The sequence below is a fragment of the Piliocolobus tephrosceles genome, chromosome 6 (genome assembly GCF_002776525.5).
Source record: "Piliocolobus tephrosceles isolate RC106 chromosome 6, ASM277652v3, whole genome shotgun sequence".
Taxonomy (NCBI): domain Eukaryota; kingdom Metazoa; phylum Chordata; class Mammalia; order Primates; family Cercopithecidae; genus Piliocolobus; species Piliocolobus tephrosceles.
Genome location: NC_045439.1, coordinates 156934779 through 156955119, shown reverse-complemented (window position 1 = coordinate 156955119; position 20341 = coordinate 156934779). Strand labels below are relative to the sequence as shown.

The 20341-nt window shown below is 48.3% G+C and overlaps 1 protein-coding gene and 1 pseudogene across 1 annotated transcript; one reads left to right on the top strand and one right to left on the bottom strand.

The window, feature by feature from the left end:
* Window positions 1–3326: 3326 nt before the first annotated feature.
* Window positions 3327–6386, top strand: LOC111533903 (dynamin-3-like). The gene is made up of 4 exons (XM_026448041.1): window positions 3327–3587; window positions 3948–4085; window positions 4875–5112; window positions 6021–6386. Exons 2-4 carry the CDS (start codon window positions 3984–3986, stop codon window positions 6221–6223), a joined length of 543 nt encoding a protein of 180 aa, XP_026303826.1. The 5' UTR covers window positions 3327–3587; window positions 3948–3983; the 3' UTR covers window positions 6224–6386.
* A 5155-nt stretch (window positions 6387–11541) lies between these two features.
* LOC111530210 lies at window positions 11542–16724 on the bottom strand (annotated as a pseudogene).
* Between the last annotated feature and the right edge of the window lie 3617 nt (window positions 16725–20341).

The following is a 20341-nucleotide window of genomic DNA, read 5'->3' as shown; positions in this document are numbered from 1 at the left end:
CCCAAGCCACAGCCCTGACCAATCACATCAGAATTGCTGGAGATGAGAGGCAGGCTGCCCAAGCCACAGCCCTGACCAATCACATCAGAATTGCTGGAGATGAGAGGCAGGCTGCCCAAGCCACAGCCCCAACCAATCACATCAGAATTGCTGGAGATGAGACGCAGGCATAGGGTGTCCTGGTTTTTGTTTTTACCTCTCAGGTTATTCCAATGTGCAGCCTAAGTAGAGAACAACTGACCTAAGCCGTAGGCGCCAAGGGATCATCTAATCATGTCCCTCATGACTCTTGCAGTAAATGGATAGTGGAGACACTTCAATTCCATTTCCATTTAGAAAGAACATAACGAGCCAATCACAGTCAAAACCCTTCCCTCTACCTGAACTCAGGAATGCTCCAGAAAAGGTTCACTAAACTCAGTGCAATCTGTATGAGTTCAGGAGAACTCAGCACCTCGTATACCTACAGATCTGAATGTTTAATAAAGCTCCATCTCTAAGGCATGACTAGAGTTGCTTCTGAAGCATTTTCTGTACTGTAAATGGGTAGCCGCTCCTAAGAAGATATATGCAAATAGCCAATAAGCAGACGGAAACATGTTCACCATCAATATTCATCAGAGAAACACAAATCAAAACCACAGCGAGATACCACATCGCAGCCACTAGGAGGGCTGTAATAAAAAAGACAGTAACAAGTGTTGTCAAGGATGTGGAGATATGGGAACTCTCATATATTACTGGTGTAAAAAAGTACATATACCTTGTTAAACAGTCTGGCAATTCCTCAAAATGTTAAATGCAGAGTTACCATATGACCTAGCAATTATATATGCAAGAGACCTGAAAACAGGTATCAAACTTGTACACAGACATTCAAATCAACATTATTTATAAGAGCCAAAAGGTAGAAACCCAAATGTTCACCAACAGATGGATAAACAAAATGGGATATAGTCATACAATGAAATATTATTCAGTCAAAACAAGGGATGAAGTACTGATACACGCTCCAACCTGGATGAACCTTGAAAACACTATGCTGAGTTAAACAAGACAGGATATTGCATGACTTCATTTATACAGAATGCCCACAATACACAAATCTGTATGGACTTTCTGTAGAAAGTAGATTAGTAGTTGCCAGAGGCTGGGAGAAGGGAGACTGACTGTTAATGGGTACAGGGTTTCTTTTGGGGGTGACGAAAAGATTCTAAAATGAAATGGTGGTAGTAGATGCACAATTCTGAATATACCAAAAGCCACTGGATTATACAACTTTAAAAGAGTGAATTTTATGTGACTCATAGTTCCGTTAAAAAAAAAAAAGAGTGGCCGGGAGCGGTGGCTCAAGCCTGTAATCCCAGCACTTTGGGAGGCCGAGACGGGCGGATCACGAGGTCAGGAGATCGAGACCATCCTGGCTAACACGGTGAAACCCCGTCTCTACTAAAAATACAAAAAATTAGCCGGGCGAGGTGGCTGGTGCCTGTGGTCCCAGCTACTCGGGAGGCTGAGGCAGGAGAATGGCGTGAACCCGGGAGGCGGAGGTTGCAATGAGCTGAGATCCAGCCACTGCACTCCAGCCTGGGCGACAAAGCAAGACTCCGTCTCAAAAAAAAAAAAAAAAAGTATGTTTACAGTTCCAGAACCAGCTACATATATAATATGCTAAAAATCTTGTTATCTTCCCTACATTCTAAAAGGCACAATTAAGCAGTTAGCCAGCTGCTCACTACAATGAGATCAGTCACATTATAACAATGAGTGAAACAGTGTTTGCAGTTAAAAAGATTTTTAAATATATTATCTCCTTGACATAGTTTCCCTGAGAAAAATATGTTAATCATTCCCCTTTAAAGATGAGTAAATACATTCAGAGAGATTAAATATGGAAGCATTTCTCAGGGTGGCAGTGAAATGCCGGACTAAACTCCCACATCCATGTCTTTCTCACTTTACTGCTCTACCTAGAACAGGAAAACAGGAACTGTGTGGGAAGAACCTTAGACATCATCTAGGCCATGCATTCTTTCTTCTCTTGATCTCTCTCTCTCTCTCTTTTTTTTTTTTTTTTTTTTGAGACAGGGTCTCGCTCTGTGGCCCAGGCTGGAGTGTAGTGGTCTGATCACAGTAGGCCACTTATTCTCAACAGAGGCGATATCACCTCCAAGGAAGCCAAAACTAGTTCTCAGCAGGGAGACATTACAAATCTTAGACATTACAAGATTTGTGACTCTCCAAAACTCAACCCTACCCCACACTCTTATTCCTTAGTGTTGAATTTCTCTCTGAGTATCCTATAAGCAGCTGATGTGGAGTTCATGGAAGATACATGAAATGTATGCAAGATCAGTGCTACAAAACTGTGGCGAATAGATGACTTGCGTCAACAAATGACCCAAGTATTTTTTGAGCATGTCCTACCTGTGGCAACACAAAATCTCTCACGAACAAGTCTATCTCAATTCCACAGCATATACAGGAAAGAACAACAAAAAAGTACCCAGAGGATTAAAGTCTATGCCACGGTAGGTTGACATTGAAAACCCTAAAGAACAGATAGAAAAATAAGCAAGTGCACTGGTAAGTTTCTATTAGATTGGTGCAAAAGTGATTGCGGTTTTTGCCATTTCATAGGATACTACTTAGTGTCCTATAACGCATCGCTTATATACTCTCATAGTGTCTGTCCCAAATCTATTTAAAAGAAAAACTGGCCGGGTGCGGTGGCTCACACCTATAATCCCAGCACTTCGGGAGGCCGAGGCGGGTGGATCACGAGGTAAGGAGATCGACACCATCCTGGCTAACATGGTGAAACCCCATCTCTACTAAAGATATAAAAATTTAGCCAGGCGTAGTGGCGGGTGCCTATAGTCCCAGCTACTCGGGAGACTGAGGCAGGAGAATGGCGTGAACCCGGGAGGCAGAGCTTGCAGTCAGCTGAGATCACCCCACTGCACTCCAGCCTGGATGACAGAGCAAGACTCCGTCTCAAACAAACAAACAAAAGCCCTCAAAGGATCACTAGTGGTCAGCAACTATATGCAAAGAAATAGGAAAACCTACTAAAAATGGATAAATTTCCAGACACATCCAGCCTACCAAGATTGAACTATGATAAGATCCAAAACCTGAACAGACCAATAACAAACAATGGGATTGAAGTGGTAATAAAAAGTCTCCCAGCAAAGAAAATCCTGGGACCTAATGATTCACTGCTGAATTCTAGCAAACATTTAAAGAAGAACTAATACCAACCTTACCCAAACGATTCTAAAAATAGAGAAGGAGGGAATACTTCCAAACTCACTCTGCGAGGCTAGCATTACCGTGATACCAAAACCAAAGATGCAAAGCAAAAAAGAAAACTGCAGGCCAATATCACTGATGAATATTGATGCAAAAATCCTCAACAAAATATTAGCTAGTTGAATTCAACAACACATTAAAGTCGGGGTATAGTGTCCCAGGTTCACTCAACCCTTCCCGTTTTCCTCTCTGTGTGTGTCTACTTTGCCGTGTTCCCTGGTGGCAGCGGCGGTGGCAATGTTGGTGCATGGGCCTCCCGGGACAAGGGGAAAGTGAGTGTGCCCTCTTTTTGCCTCCTGCCAGACGTCTGCAGCCTGGCACAAGCTCTGGCTGGGTCTTCAAGCAAGGGACCTGGAGCTGTTCTTTTTCAATTTCTGGATTGGTAACTTGAGGCAAATTCTGGGCACTAGAGTCAGAACTAAGAGGAGAGTGAATCAGGGGAGTCTGGGTCCTGAGAGGCAGAGACTTGAAACCGTCTAGAGCGTGTGGGGAGCTGGGTGTGTGTTCAGGCCAGTTGCTTCTCTCTGTGCCTCAATGTTCCAGGTACCCTTGAAGGCTCTGAGCGCCTAGGGATTCCTGGAGCCTGGCTGCATGGCCTGGCCACCCTGATGCCCTTGTGTTCTCCTTGACAGGACAGCAAGGCTGAGGAGAATGGCTCCGACAGCTTCATGCACTCCATGGACCCACAGCTGGAGCTGCAAATGGAAACCACCCAGAACCTGATGGACTCCTACATGGCCATTGTCAGCAAGACCACGTGGGACCTCATAGTTGGTGTCTTGCCCAAGACCATCATGCAAGTCATGATCAACAACATGCATGCACCGCCTCATGGGGGCTGGGGCTCCTGTGGCACTGGGGATGCAGGTGGCCATGATGGCCTGGGGGAGATGCCAACCAGATCTGTGGGACTAGGTCCAAGGACGGAGGCATGGTCCAGACCTGAGCTGTCTCATAGAAATATAAGGTGGGACTGAGGGCAGTGGCCCATGACTGTAATCCCAGCACTTTGGGAGGCCCAGGAGAGAGGATAGCTTGAGCCCGGGAGTTTGAGACCAGCCTGAGTAATGTAGTGAGACCTGGTCTCTACACGAAAATTTTAAAAATAGCTGGGCTTGGTGGTGGCACGTGCCTATAGTCCTAGCTATTCGACAGGCTGACATTGGAGGATCACTTTGAGCCCAAGAGGTTGAGGCTGCAGTGAGTGGTGATCTCGCCCACTGCACTCCAGCCTTGTGACAGAGTGAGGTCCTATCTCCAAAAAAAATTTTTTTTAAAACCGAGTAGACAGGTGTGCTGGTGGCATGATAGGTCCTGGGTCCCCTTCCAGATCTGTGACCTTGGCCAGGTGACTTTTCCTCTGGACCTCAGTGTCCCTATCTGAGTGAGAAAAGGGCGGTGGGGAGGCAGATCTTTGAGTCTAAGTGGTGTAGAAGCCACATCTGAAAAGCCATACTCAGGGCTCCAAGTCCAGCACACAGTCCCAGCAGGGCCCAGCAGGAGGCCAGGGCAGCACAGGCATCAGGTCCCAACCTCCTTCCCTCTTTGCCCACTCTCAGACCAAGGAGTTCATCTTCTCAGAGCTGCTGCCCAACCTGTACTCGCATGGGGACCAGCACACGCTGATGGAGGAGTCAGCAGAGCAGGCACAGCAGCGCGACGAGATGCTGCGTATGCACTACGTGCTGAGGAGGCGCTCAGCATCAGCCATGACATCAACATGGCCACCGTCAGCACTTCCATGGGGCCCGTGGACAACTCCTGGCTGCAGGTGCAGAGCATATTTGCCGGACCCAGGTACCAGGGCTGGTCCCCACGGCCCCAAAGCCCCCCAGCTCCCGTGGCTGAGCCTGGGGCTCTTGGAACAGGCTCCATGCCCAAGCTGGCAGACATGGGTGCTCTCTGGAACCGTCAGAGAGCTCGTGGTTTATGGTGTAAGGGCTGAGAGCTGGGAGGGGGTTGTGTGTGGGGCTGTACTCTGAGGTGGCCAGAGGCCTAGGAATGTCATCCTGGGCACGCCGTCCCTGTTGTGCGGTCTGAGTCATGCTGCCAGGGCAGAGTATCCAGCTCCCAGCCTGGGAGTGCTGAGAGCCAAATCCACTGCAGAGGACGGGTGAGAGTCAGGGTCCCAGCTCCTCTATCTGTCGGCAATCCAGTGATGATCCAGGATAAAACCTTAGAGTCCCAAACACACGGTCAACCCACAACACACCTCACAGGCCAGGTGGGGACACACGGCCCCCTTCTCTCCCTCCCAGGTACCATCATAGCTGCCAGCGTGTGACTGAAGGCAGGGTCCCTGGTCCCCGCTGAAGCACTATCGCCGGCCAGCAGGCTCACGCACCTTGATCTGTTGCTCCTAAAGGTCGCCTCTGCTATTCAGACAAGGGGACCACAGTGCCTGCTGGCCTGGCTGAGCCCACCCACCTCCCCTGCCATGGACTCTCCCTCTTCTACTTTTCCCAGCAGGAAGGGCCCAGCCTCACCTATGTGACCTGCAACCCCCAACAAGCTGAGGCTCCCCTCTTAGACTTACAATTCTATAGCCAGTGGCATCCGGCTGCCTGCCCTCCCTGCCTCCCCCAGGGTCCCTTCAGAGGGTCCCGGGCTTTCTGGCCGCCCAGAGGGGGCTCCAGCGATCACTCCAGCCACCCATCCCTTTTAGCTTCATCATCCTGGTTCAAGCAGTGTTCCTTCTCTATCAGGCCTGGTGGCTGTTGCGTTGGGCTCCCCAAGGCGAGAGGTGGCCCCGGACCAGGGGTTTGGAAGACCGGGTGACCAGAGAAGAGGGAAGCCCAAGGGGGACGAGCATTGGTCTGAACAGTGGGTGCACTGCCTGCGTGCCGTGGACGAGGCCAGCGTGTGTGGGGTGGGGAGGACGACCACAGCCCCCAGGCACTACCTGTGAAGCTCCGGTTCCTTCCTCCATCTTCCTCCCCTTTCCCTTCCAGCCCGGCTTTTCCAGGAACCTTGGCACACCCACACCTGCGCCCTCCGCTGCCCGGCCCTCCCACAGCTGCGATGGCACACCTGTGCTCTGCACTTGCCTCACCAGCTCTCTGCTCGCTTTTCTGTCTCCTGTTTTCTCTCCAACCGCCAGCCTATAGGGTCAGGCAAGTCCATCCGGTCCTGAGAGCCTCAGGCCCCCCTTTGACCTCTAAACAGATCCGTTTTCTTCTCAGAGACCTCCCTTTCCAAGCCTGCCTGGGCAGCTGTTCTGCAACTTGACAGTGGCCCCCCAGCCCCAAAGCCAGCCCCCTTCATCTGTGACTTGTCTGTTGTAGTGGTGAGCTGGCACTTCCAGATGTGACCGTTGCTGAAAACTTGTGCCCCCCCTCTGTGGTATGCTCCTGCCCTGTTCTATAAATATCTATAAATACATATATGTACATATATATATATACACACACACACACACACACACACACACACACCCCTACACTTCGCTGGCCGCCTCGCCTCTAGCACTGGGAATCAGTCACCGTGCTGTCCTTTTGGAGTCTGGCGTGCCAGTAAGAGAAAGCCGTCCCCTGACATTGCCCCTCCACAGTGCAGCCCCTCCAGGGAGCCTCCCTGACCTGCCCGGCCTACGGAGAGCCCCCCCATCCCTCCCGCCCCCACCAAGCTTGGGAGTGCTGTGCAGGCAGCTGTGTGGCCTGACAGTCTCTACCAGTCCTGCTGTCCCTCGGCTGAGAATCAAACCCATTTCTGGATGGCGGGAAATGTGTCCTCTGCTGGCTGTGTTCTCTGTGGAGCTCAGGGGAGGGGAAAGGCCAAGCCATTTCTAGGGTGCTGCTGGGAGCGGTGAAAAGGCCACACCCTTTCCAAGGTTCACTTTTCCTGGAAAGCCCCTGGAGCTTCCCGGGCTCTTATCCTGTGATGCCGGCTCTGGCCACCAGGGGGCAGGGCCATGAACTCAGCCTGGAGGGAGCCTGCGGGGCAGCCGGCACTCTGGAGGGACAGACAGAAGAGGCCACCAGGTGCAGACAGGAGAGGGAGGCAAGGGGACGGAACGGAAGACGCCTGGGGTGGGTGGAAGTCAGTGCCCTTAGGTGCTGGTACCTGCCTTCCCGGCCACCGCTAGATCAGGCTTCTGAGCCTGTTGGCTGTCAGGGCCGGACTGCGCCCCATAGGCGCCATGGCAGTCCGCGTGGAATCCCCCAGGTGCCACCAGGCAGCATACAGGTAACTGGCCTGGAAGGTTCCTAACAGCCTAGCCGGACATGCTCAAGATGCTCTGGGGCTCCTCATTCGGTGGCATAAACTCCAGGACCCAGTGAGGGAAACGGGCACACACCAGGCCGAGGTGTATGGTTAAATCCGTTTATTCCAAAATAAAAAGCAAAATAAACAAGAGTCGCATCACCAGGGAGCCACGACCCCATCCCCGCCTCCTTCCTGTGTCCTATGCTAGCAATAAATAAGTTTCCAGCCACAAATAATCATTAGAACCTCCTCCCCACGTGCCAGCTCCAACCACCGCTAGGTACGATACAGGGGCGGCCCTACCCTCTGGGATATACAAAAGGTTACACAGACACAGTATGCACACCGGGGAAGGGGCCCACCCCAGCAGCCCATACCCTCACCTGGTCCACAGTTAGCCCCACTGTCCTGCCTCAGCTGCCTCTCTGAATAAGAAGCTGGGCGCCCCCCTGAGGGAAGAGTTGCTATGGTGAGAGAAAGAGGCCATCAGGCCTCCTCCAAACAAACCAACTCCACCAGCCTCTGGCTCTTAAATAACAATCATCCTCATCCAGAAATTTAAGGACTCAGCCCTGGTCAAGGTGGCAAAGGGTCTGTTTGTCTTTTCCCATTACACAGAGGTCTTGTCTTGCTACCTTAATTGTAAAGGGGTGACTGGGAAGGGGTGGTAGGGACATGGTGGCGGTGGAGACTCCAGCCCCGCTTCTCCAGGCTTTGCTGACAGGGGCCTGCTTTTAATTTTAATTTTTATCCCATGACTTTTTTATCCCATAATTTATTTTTCATAACTATTTTTGGTAACTTTTCATAAAACTTTTTTCTACTTTTTTGTCACAAGTTTTTTTGCCACAACTTTTTTACAATTTTTATCCCATAACTTTTTCTGCCCATAACTTATTTAATCCCATAACTTTGTTATTTTAATAAACAGTTGCATGTATTACAATTTTGTAAAAATGAAACAGATTATCTCATGCCAGGTGTGCCCAACATTTGCACACTATCAATACCTTTAATATTATAGTTTTCAAGACACGCAAAATTTTAAGGCAAAAACAGCATTTTGCAACAATTTAATAATTTATTACATTACAGTAGCATGACACCAGCCGTCCATAATGCCACTTTAGGCAAAAGTCTTTCAGTATTTCCATTATACATTCTGTTTACAAGAATTCATAAATTGGTAAAATTCATTCTTAAGAAAACTTGGCAAATAAAGCTTTGGACTGGAATTGGCATTTCTTTCTCTACTTTTCCTTCCCACCATCTTTATATTAAGCTACAGTATTCATATTTTTAAATGTTTAAACTTATTTCAGAACATTAAGATAGCAGTTACATTTTTTAATAGTTATATTATTTTAAAATGACTCAAAGTTTTAGAGAAACTGTATTATGGATAGGGCTGATTAACATTTTCAATTTTCTAAAAATCTGCTTTGGTTTTAGAGCTGATTTTTTTTCATTTCTGGAAAATCTATCAGGTTTAATCAAATACTTTAAAAACGATTATTATATATTGCAGTGCAGTCTTTAGTTGTTTTGATTCTTCCTACAGAAATTCAATTTTATTCAGTTGAACTCCATTTTAACATTCTGTGTTTCTGATGAACTCTAACCTTCCAATGTTGCCTTCTAAGCAAGTTGAAAGTTGCCTTACAGTGAATGAAGAAGAGCACAAATACTTGGCTGAATGAGGTATCACAAAAGACTGTGTGCACGTTGAAGACTTACGTTATTGTCATACCATTTCCATTCTTTGTAGTTTTTTCTTAAATATATGACAAATACCTAAACAAAGAGTGGTATTTCAATTAATATAGTAAATTTATTTTCCAGACTGACATTCAGCTTAAATACGCCAGTATGTGATTTAATCCATAGGCAGCTGGGGAACACATTATTGTCAGATTGGGTACAGATGCTAGCAACTGTCTTTGAACTCAAAGAATGCAAAAGTGGCAAGTTCAGAAAATAAAAGGCAGAACAGGACTTTAAGTCCATTTTAAACCACAGGCTAAAAATCGTACCACTGTTAATTAGCTGCATTATTTGGTCTAATATTTTTTCTTTATCATTCTGAAACTGAGTTTATCTGATACATTGATACATTCCTACAATTTGGAAGAGTCAGTTGAAGTCACAAGGACCCAATATTTGCAGTCTTTCAGTGAATGCAGGCAAATCTGTTATTCCATCCCTAAAATCGTATTGTTGCTCTCCTGTTAACGTCATACTTATAAAAGTATCATGAAGATGCCAAATGCTAAAAATGGAGATGGTCTAGTAACTAGAAGTCCCCACCGCAGGGAGCACACGTACATATCTCCCTACATGCTAATACTGTGATGTGTTTTGAACACAGACATTAGAACCTCATGAGGTTTTAAGTGTTGATTCTTTCCCAAGCATCATCAAGTTATGATTTAGGCAATGTGTGACTGAAATTCATTCATTCCTCATGCATAGGCACAATCACACAAATATTGTACAAAATATGCCCCTAACTGAAACTGAGAGGTACAAAAACATATTTCACTCTTCGTAAAGAAGTTTGTGAGGAAATATATTACTCTGTGATTGTATACACATGTTTCCTGATAATACATTGACATTCAGAAACAGTAGATTGCACTGCAGTTTGTAAACATTTTAAGTTGCATAAACTTCTCCTTGATTTTCAAAGATAGTATAATACTGTTTACTAAAACTTTTTTGTTTCAACTAAGTACTCTCACATATATTAGTTTATAATAATGTTTGTTATTATTTTTTAAAGTGTTTTCCATTCAAGGAAAAAGAAGTAAATTCCTATGTCAGAGTAACTAAGGTGGTTGAAGAATAGGTATTAGCCAGAGAGGTCTAGATGGTAAAATCAATCTTCAAGCCTCAAAGAATCTCCGTGAACAGAGAGGAATGTCAGGTGTCACACGGCTTTCCTTCACTCTAATTCATTTTGGACTAGAGCCTGTATGCCTGTTCCAGGGACATTTAAACTTTTAAAGGACTTCTCATGCTTTTTACTAAATACATTAAGAAGAATGCCAGCCAGTGCCCTTTTGTGAACTGGGACATGTAGTCATGTGATTAAAACAGGTTAACATGAACTCTGACTTTAAAATGTATTCCAGATACCAATGCTCTAAGCTAGGAAAGGTTTTCCACATCCACAGTCAATGATGGGAGCCTTTCATGCCTCAGAAATAATCCCTTTTTAGGCCATGGAAAAAGAGTACAACTGCTGCAGCTCGTGATGCAATATCTTCATGAGCCCAGAGCACACACAAATCCTAAGGGAACTACCATAGTACAGCGCTCATTCCTGGCACCGGAACAAAGGAAACACACTCTATCCCGCACATACCTGCCACTGTCCTCTTCTGTGAGATTTAAAAAGCTCCCCCAAAACGTTATCACTCCCATCACCAGTACACAGAAAATGGGGGAAAGGCTGTTTCCAGTTCTCGGCCTTTAAACAACTGTAATGTCAGTACTCATGGTGGCATATTACAAAGTAATCAACAGTGCACACTTGGAGGCAAACCACATACTGAGCTAATGAAGGGCTCACTGTGATTGAGACTATATTAAACAATAGCAGAACATGAGCAAATTTTACCTGAATTCTGTAATGAACATACATGCTGCAATAACATTAGAAAAGCATGGCAGCCTATTCCAAACCAGTGAGAATAGTTTTGTGCAAACAGTGGGTCTTTGTGTGTTTGAACTCCCACCACATAACAGCAAACTCGATATGCATGCTAAATGACCTACAATTATGAAATTAAAAAAGAAAAATGCTAAAGGATGCCAGAGTGAACCTCAGTGAAAGCCACAGAGACCCACTCTCTTTTAACTTTTTACAAATAAACTTAAACTATAAATTGGAAACACAAATAATCAAGAGTGACTCTAACATTCAAAGGAAGGAAATGGATTGTGTAGGAGATTCACCCCATAGCTTTGTTTCTTGTTTTAAAAATGTCTTGACTGGCTCTTTGATGATGGTGACGTTTATCTCCTTCTTCTCAGCAGCCAAGCAAAAGAATGGCACAGGGCGGTTGCTGCCCAAGCCTGGGTGCTCCTGGTGCTCCTGCACGACGGGCTGTGCAGTAGGGTTGTCCTGGGGAGATCCCTCCTTGGCCTCTCCTTGCGCAGGCTCCGCGCTGTCGGTGAGGCTCATCTCACAAAGATCTTTGGAGAGTTGGAGGCGGGGATCTGAGTGCAGCGCCAGCGCCCCCTGCTCCTGCCTGCCCGCCCCGCCTGAGGGCTCTACTCACCACCATGCTTGTGGGCAGCCCCAAGCTCCTGGGCGGGGGGAGGGGGGCTCCTGGATCGGGCTCATCAGCAGAGTTCTGGGAAGAGGCCAGGAGTTTGCTGTGCCCCTGTTGTAGTCGCCACAAGCTGTAACAGCATCTCCTGCAGCGCCAGCAGCTTCACCTGGATGGAGGGGTGCTCAGCTGTCACGCCGCTGCCGGTGCCCACCCTCACGCCCACCCTCACCCTCACCCCCACCCCCGCAGAGATGTTGCACACGCTACCTTCATCTCCTCCCTGTCCTGGGCCAGCCTGATGATGTCCTCTCAGTGCCACATCTTTGGCGCTGCCCCCGGCTCATTTATAAGGTGACGCATTTTCCTGTGGGAAGACAGGGCTCAGACGCTGGGGCCCCTCTGAGGGCCCTGCAGCTCCCCCTGCCGTGCCCTGGCCTCCCCCTCACTGATGGCAAATCTGTCTCTCCAGTACCGGATGAATTGATCTTGTAGTTTCTCCACACGCTCCCTCAGGTCTGTCTGCTCCTCCAGGAGCTCCACAAGGCCGCTCTGGAGCCAAAATAATGGGGTCACATCTCGGTAGCGGCCTGTCCCACCCCTGCCCTTCTTGGCCCATGCCACACTCACTCACCTCCAGTTTCTCCATGACTTCCCACAGGCCCCGCCGGGTCTCCCCAATCACAGACTCGCCCCCAGTCCCTGGGGCTGGGACGGCTGCCTCCAGGTCCTCCTCGGCCGAGGCCACCGGGTGAGCCAGGCGCTGGCAGCACACCCCCTGCTCTGTCTCCTGCTCCCGTAACTGTGCCTCCTCCTCCTGGGCACTGGCTCCAGCGGAGTTGAAAAACGGCACCTGAGGGCAAGAGGTGAGCATTCTTGTAGGGGCGTACGCAGAAGAAACGGGGCAGAGAGGTGGAGCGCAGCCCCTTCCCTTGGGGCCTCAGAGAGTGCACCTGTTGGTCACAGGGGAAATGGGGTCTGACCCGTGGCTCCTGGAAGGGGTGAGGGTGCAGAGAAATCAGAAGGCAGGGAAAGTAAGAGAATAAAGGGGTCTTGGAGGGACCACAGAGGAAGGTGGCAAAATGGGTGCAGGGGCAGTCAGGCTCACCATGGCCTCCCAGCTCTCCAGGTCCTCTGGGACGCTCGGCATGGGCAGAGGTCCCTCCTCCTCCTCACTGTCCAGATGTCCTCCTCCATCTCCTGTGCGGGGTGGCCAGAGGGCTCCTCAGACAACCCAACAAGGCAGGTACTGTGGGCCCAACTCTGCCCCCACCCTCACTGGGTAACCCTGAGCCAGCCCTTCCCAGAGAGGAATGAGCTGCTGCTCTTTATTTTTATTTTTAAGACGCAAGATCGTGCTATACCGCCCAGGCACAGTCCCACTACCGGTCAGTGCAGGAGTTCTGACCTGCTCCGTTTCTGACCTGGGCCAGTTCAGCCATCCTTAGGCAACTTGGTGGCCCCCCGCTCCCAGGAGGTCACCATATTGATGTCGAACTTAGTGCAGGCACCCAGTCGGCATAATGACCAGCTGTTCTAAAGGTCTCTTCCAACTCCTCAATCCTACGCTGCTCACAGTCCCCCCTTCCTCCTGGGGCTCTCTCCTCTTCCTCTGAGCATCTCCTGTACCTTCCCCAGAGAGAGCCATGAGGTTCAGTTGGTCCTGCAGCTGCTGACTCTGCTGGCTGGCAGCCTCCAGGTGCTCCTAAGGGGCCAGGAAAGAGTGAGAAGGCATGGAGTTTGCCAGGTCGTCCCCCTTACGGCCCCATCCTCAGCAGGTCCCTCCCCTGGATCTCCTGTAACTTTTGGGGGGCCATCTCGGCCACCGGTTTGCCCCAAGCTTCCTGCTGCTGCAGCTGGTTCATTAGCTGGGTCTGCTGCAGTAACTGCCTGTGCAGCGCCTCCTTCTCAGAGGTCAGCTGCCGATAGGCGGCCACCTGCTGCTGATAGATGGCCACGTACTGCTGCAGGTGACCCAGGTAATGGTCTTGCTGCTGCTGCAGACTCTGAGCGTCTTGGCTTTTCAGCTCCACCTGCAGGAAGACCCGGGGCATGACGGCACGTGGCGGCTGGCTTCCAGATTCTGGGCCCATTAATAGGGTAGCGAGGGCACTGTGGGGCTCTGTCACCTGCCCAGGCCCCGGGCCCCTTGCTCCGGTCCTAAGTGACTGGCTCCCCTTCCTAGAACCCCAGGCCTCCTTCCCCAGCCTCAAATCTCATACCCTCTTCTCACCATTTAAACTGTAGGCCACAGACTGCTGGAAAAGCAGTGGGAGCCAACCACCATCTGCTAAGTGTGCTACAGGCCTAGTGCTTTCCATGAATTATCTCATTTAATCCTCAGCACCTCTGTAAGGAAAATGCTAACTTCCTTTTGAAGTTAAAGAAACAGAGACAGCCAGGTGTGGTTCACGCCTGTTATCCCAGCACTTTGGGAGGCTGAGGCGGGCAGATCACGAGGTCAGAAGATCGAGACCATCCTGGCTAACACAGTGAAACCCCGTCCCTACTAAAAAATACAAAAAAAGTAGCCGGGTGTGGTGGTGGGCGCCTGTAGTCCCAGCTACTTGGGAGGCTGAGGCAGGAGAATGGCATGAACCCGTGAGGTGTAGCTTGCAATGAGCCGAGATCGTGTCACTGCACTCCAGCCTGGGCGACAGAGCGAGACTCTGTCTCAACAACAACAACAACAACAACAACAACAACAACAACATGGAGACTTAGAGATGCAAAGTACTTGAATGGTGACCAGTGGAACTGAGGCTGGAATCCAGTTTTAATCTAAGGAGGCTTTTTGTTTTGTTTTGAAACAGAGTGTCACTCTGTGGCCCAGGCTGGAGTGCAGTGGTGCAATCTCAGCTCACTGCAACCTCTACCTCCTGGGCTCAAGCGAGTCTCATGCCTCAGACTCCTGACTAGAGGGGATTACAGGGATGCGCCACCATGCCCGGCTAAGATATATATATATATATATATATATATGTATTTTAATATAATATTAGTAGAGATGAGGTTTTACCATGTTGGCCGGGCTGATCGCAAACTCCCAACCTCAAGTGATTCTCCTGCCTCAGCCTCCCAAAGTGCTGGGATTATAGGCATGAGCCACCACGCCTGGCATAAGGAGCCTCTTACACCACCGTCTCTTCCCCTATGATTGGGGGGCTCCATGCCTCTAGCTGGGATGATGATGTCCAGACCTGGGAGGAGCCCAGGGCTACCCACCTCTAAAAGTCAGAGGGTAGGAAGCAAGAAACAGTCACAGGACTGCCCTGAAAGGTGCTGGGGTCACCTCCCCCAGGCTGGAGCTGCCTCTGGCCTGGCACCTCCCCTCCCCAGAGGCTGGTGCCCGCCTCCCCGCCCTTCTTGGATGGGGCGGAGGTTACCGTCTCCTTCACCTCACCTACCTTCTCCTGCCGCTCCTCTACTTGCTGCTTCAACTGCAGTGCGCTCTTGTTCTCGTTGTTCTGGACAGAGAGAAGCAATCAGCAGCCACCCACTGCAGCTGGAGACCCCAGAACTTGGTGTCTGCCTCCCATGGCACTGGGAAGGGTGGAGGCAGGTTAGAAAAATCATCCCCTCTCTCCCACAGCCACCAGAGCAGGGCTCTGGCTCACAGGTGCCTTTAGAAGTAACATTTCACGTGAGGGCTACACTGCTCCATTTTATAGGCGGGGAAACAAAGGCCTGGAGGACTAGGGAGGAAGACAGGCTCCCCAGGTGGGGCAACGCACCAACTTCTCGAAGCTGCTCTGTGGCTCGGCCAACTGCTGAAGCCTCTCCTCCTGCTCCCAAAGCTTCTCCTCCTGCTCCCGAAGCCTCTCCTTTTGCCCCCCGTTCAGGAGACTTACACGCTGATTGTTCTCCACCTGGGCCTGGAGCTCTGCTGATACTCTATTTCCTTCCTCAGGTGCTGCAGCTCCTCCTCAGGGGGCACTGCTGGGGGCTCCGGGGGCAGGGGTTCAGCTGAGAAAGGAAGCAGACAACAAGGGCCTCTGAATTCTCAACAAAACAAAACACAAAAATAAACCAAAAAAACACCCTCCTCTTGGTGCACAGCTCCTCTCAGGCTCCCCACACTTGGCCTCACTGCTAATGATTCCTCGCACCCGGATGGTAGCCAATCTTCCAACCACTTTCAGATGGAGAGCACTGTGGGTGGCTGACAATGGGCCCCCTTTGCTGATGGGGACACTGAGGCTCATGGAGATGACAAGACTTGCCGTCTCCTGGCACAGACCTCCTTCCCTCTGCCTCAAAGCCCTTCCATCCACCCCCTCCCTGGGGCATTCTAAGCCCCCCCACAGCCCTCTGATGCCAGGCCTGCTCCCGGGTCACGCCAGCCCCATCTTACCCATCTGGTTTTTGAGTGTGGACAAGCGCCTCTCCAGCTCCTCCACCCGACGCCTGTCATGCTGTCTTTCCTCCTTCAGGGTGCGAAGCTGCCCAAAGCACAGGGATAAAGGGCCCTGGAGAGAGGGGCTGGTGGCTGGTGGCTGCCGTCTCCCTCTCTGTCCCCACCTCCACAAAGCCCAGACCCATGACCACCTCTGGCTGTACTATTCCCATGTTACAGATGCCCAGAAAGATCCAGTGACCCATCTAAGGTCGGGGGGCTAAAGGATCAGATCTCACCTCCTGCCACATTTTCCTCATCCTCTGCTGCCACCGGGCCCTCTCTCCTTCTAGATGTTGAGCATATTCATCTCTCTCTAGCTGGGCTTGCTTTAGCGACTCCTTCAACTGCAGGAATGGGCACAGAAGTTAGGAAGGGCTGTCGCTGGTCCTCACCTGCGCCTGGCCACCTGGGGTCATCTTCCTTCCCTCCCTCCCTCTGCAAAATCTCACCTGTGTCAGCTGTGCTTTCAGCAGTGCCTGCTCCTGTATGGACCGCTCTAACTTCCACTCCATACGTGCTTTCCTGCGGCTCGAGGACTGGATGGTGAAGAATGAGAAGTTTCAATCTGGGGAGCCTGGGCCATTCCACACAGTGCCCCTTAAAAGGGCTAGGGCTATTTATTTAAATCGGAATTTGTCAACCTCAGCAATATTGATATATTAGGCCAGACGATTCTTTGTGGAGGGTTCTCCTGGTGTGCTGTTGGACGTTTAGAAACATCCCCTCTACCTACAGAATGCCAATAAGACCTCCCGACCATGACTAGTTGTGACCATAAAAATGTCTCCAGATATTTCCAAACGTCCCATGGGAGGTAAAATACTCCTACAGTTGAAAATTACTCTGTAAACTAGATCTACATCCTAGATCTTAGAAAAAAGATGTTAAGCTTCCCAAGTCAGCCCTGCATACTCTTGATACTGAAATGAAATAACAGCCTTAAAGGAAACAAACAGAACTATAATCTTATTTAATACAGAAGTAAAAATGTAAAAATAAAATATTACCATAGCCATTCTAACAGTGTTTATTATAGGAATGTAAAGACTCAAAATTAGGAAAATTTCATCAGGTAAGTCACAAATTATATTTCTACATAGAATTGAAGGCCCAATCATGAAAACCAAAGTAGCTCTATATGCATTAAGTCCATGATCTATTCCAATTTGCAGATATCTTACAGAAGGAAAACTGAACACTGAACACGTATTTTCACCATCTGCTCTTTGTCCTGAGGCTCCAATAGAAATACAGTGAAGAATAAACATTGTATAAACACACAATTACAAAAAAGGAATGGGGTTACCAATAGAAGATAATTCATCTCCGTTAGACAACGATAGTAAATGGAAAATGGTTAATTAATGGAGCAAAGCAAACAAAGATGGAGGTCAGGGGGATACCGAGAACGAGGAGGCTAATTTGTCCCACAGCAACCTGGGAAGGTTCTAGACTCAGATACGAGGTACCCCCGAGAGTGGGACTGATAGGCAAGACTGAAAACAGAGATTAACCAAAAGCCTGTATAGAGAACACATGTTACAGGCCCTGAAATACACTGTTGCCCCCATCTCCTTAAGCAGAACCCAAGCAAACATACCTACCTCAGGCAAGAGAATGTAGATTTTACATCCAGAGGAATGGAGTAGTTGCAGCCATCATTTATGATTGCACCAGGAGATAAGATAGAGGGGTGGAGGATAACAATTAGGAATCAGCATACATTCCCCCTAAAAGCTATCAGTTGACAAGTCTTGGCCACAAAGAACTCCCAATCAATTTTTATTTATTTTTATTTGTATTTATTTATTTATTCTAAGACAGGGTCTTGCTCTTTCACCTAGGCTGGAATGCAGGAATGCAGTGGCATGATCACAGCTCACTGCAGCCTCAACCTCCCGGGCTCAAGCAATCCTCCTGCCTCAGCCTCCCATGTAGCTGGGACTACAGAAGGGTGTCACCATACCTCGCTATTTTTTTTCTATTTTTTGTAAAGATGAGGTCTCACTATGTTGCCCAAACTAGTCTTGAGCTCCTGGACTCAAATGATTCTCCCAATTTGGTCTCCCAAAGTTCTGAGATTATAGGTGTGAGCCACCATACACTGGCTCCTAGTCTTTTAGTACCTCTCTCAAATATGAATGAACAAATAAAGGAATTAAAAAAAAAAAGACTACAGATAGGGCACGGTAGCTCACACCTGTAATCGCAGCACTTTGGGATGCGAGGTGGGTGGATCACCAGAGGTTGGGAATTCAAGACCAGACTCACCAACATGGAGAAGTCTCATCTCTACTAAAAATACACAAATTAGCTGGTAGTGCATGCCTGTAATCCCAGCTACTTGGGAGGCTGAGGCAGGAGAACCACTTGAACCTGGGAGGCAGAGGTTGTGGTCAGCCGAGATCTCATCATTGTACTCCAGCCTGGGCAGCAAGAGTGAAACTTGGTCTCAAAAAAAAAAAAAAAAGAAAAGAAAAAAGACTACAAATGATAAGCAACATAGAATAGATATTTAAGGAAAGGCTTTAAAAAGAAAAATAAAGACCAAAATAAACTAAGAAAAAATGTATTAAAGAACAAAGAGATGCTAGGGAGAAGACAAAGAGTATCAAAATCACTTCGTAAAGACGTTTGTGAATATATTACATGTATAAAACAAAACAGAATGTGAATAAGAAATAATCAGAGAAGAAAAAGATCTTAGAACTCAGGGTCCACCCTGGGAGTTGGTCCGCAATGAGCCACACCCCCTGTCATCATGTGCTTGGACAGGTCCCTCCCACAGTGAATCTGGGTTGGCTCCAAGACTCACTTTAACCTGTAGCATGTGGTAGAAATGACACCGGACCTGTTTCAGGTCTAAGCCTTAAGAACGCCTGGCAGGTCCACTTCTGTGCTTCTGGAAGCCAAAAATAAGAATTGACTACCCTCTTGGAGAAAGAAAAGCCACATGAAGAGGCCTGAGAGGATGAAGTGCTATGCAGAGAGAAAGGCCATAGCAGAAACACCAAGGCGCAGACCCGTGGGTGAAGAAGCCGTCTCAGACATTCCACCGCAGCTGAGCATCAGATGACCAGTCCCTGCCACCGTCTAACCGCACAGTGAGAGCTGCCAAATGAGACCAGCAGAAAAACTGTCCAGCTAGCCCCAGTTAACCCATACAGCAGTGACAGACAGACAAATGTGTAGTTTGATGCCATTAAGTTTTGGGGTAATTGGTTAAGCAACAATAAATAACCAAAAAAAAAAAAAACTTAAAGTTATGACTGTCCAAATAAAATTTCCTCAAAGTCGAAAGATAAGAAAAATATTCCGGAACTTAAAATTTTTTAAAAAATTAGAAATAACATGAGATACAAGACTCAAGACAAGAGGTCTAAAATCCAATTAACAGACACTTCAAAATGAGCAAATAAAATGGGAAGGAGAAAGTTAACAACAAAAAAATGACAAGATGCAAGACTCCACTTTGAAAGAGACTATCCATAGGCCTATGCATTTGGTGTACCCAGCACAGTGAATGAAAAAAGACCCACGCTAAGCGCACTGTTGTGCTATTGCAGCTCACCAAGGAAAAGACAAACTCCTAAAAGCTTCCAGGAGAAAGTTCTGCATAAAGAAGTGAAACTCAGGATGGCGTGAGGCTTCACCACCACAGCTGGTTAGAAGACAACAGCACGGACTTTGAAATTCTAAGGTAAAATTATCCTCAACCTAGAAATACATAATCAACCAATCAATCAAGTGTGAGGGTAGAATATCAGAGACGTGAATACTGATGGGGATGTGGTATGCACCAGGCAGTGTTCTACATGGTTTACATGTACCAATTCAATTAATCCTCATAGCTCCCTAAAAACATAGGTACTACTGCTATTACTGGCTCCCCCATTTTACAAATGGAGAATTCATGCATAGAGCAGTTAGGGAATCATCCCAAGGGCATACAGCTAATAAGTAGGAGAACCAAGGTTCAAACCTATCTCGGACTGGCTCCAAAACTCAAACACTGAGTCGTATTTTTTTGGACGATAGAGCTCAGAAAAGATACCACTCCATGCTTTCTTAAGGTTTTATTTGAGGATGTTGTCAGGTAAAATGAGAAAGCGTAAGCCAAGAAAGATGACCTGGGATCTAGGAA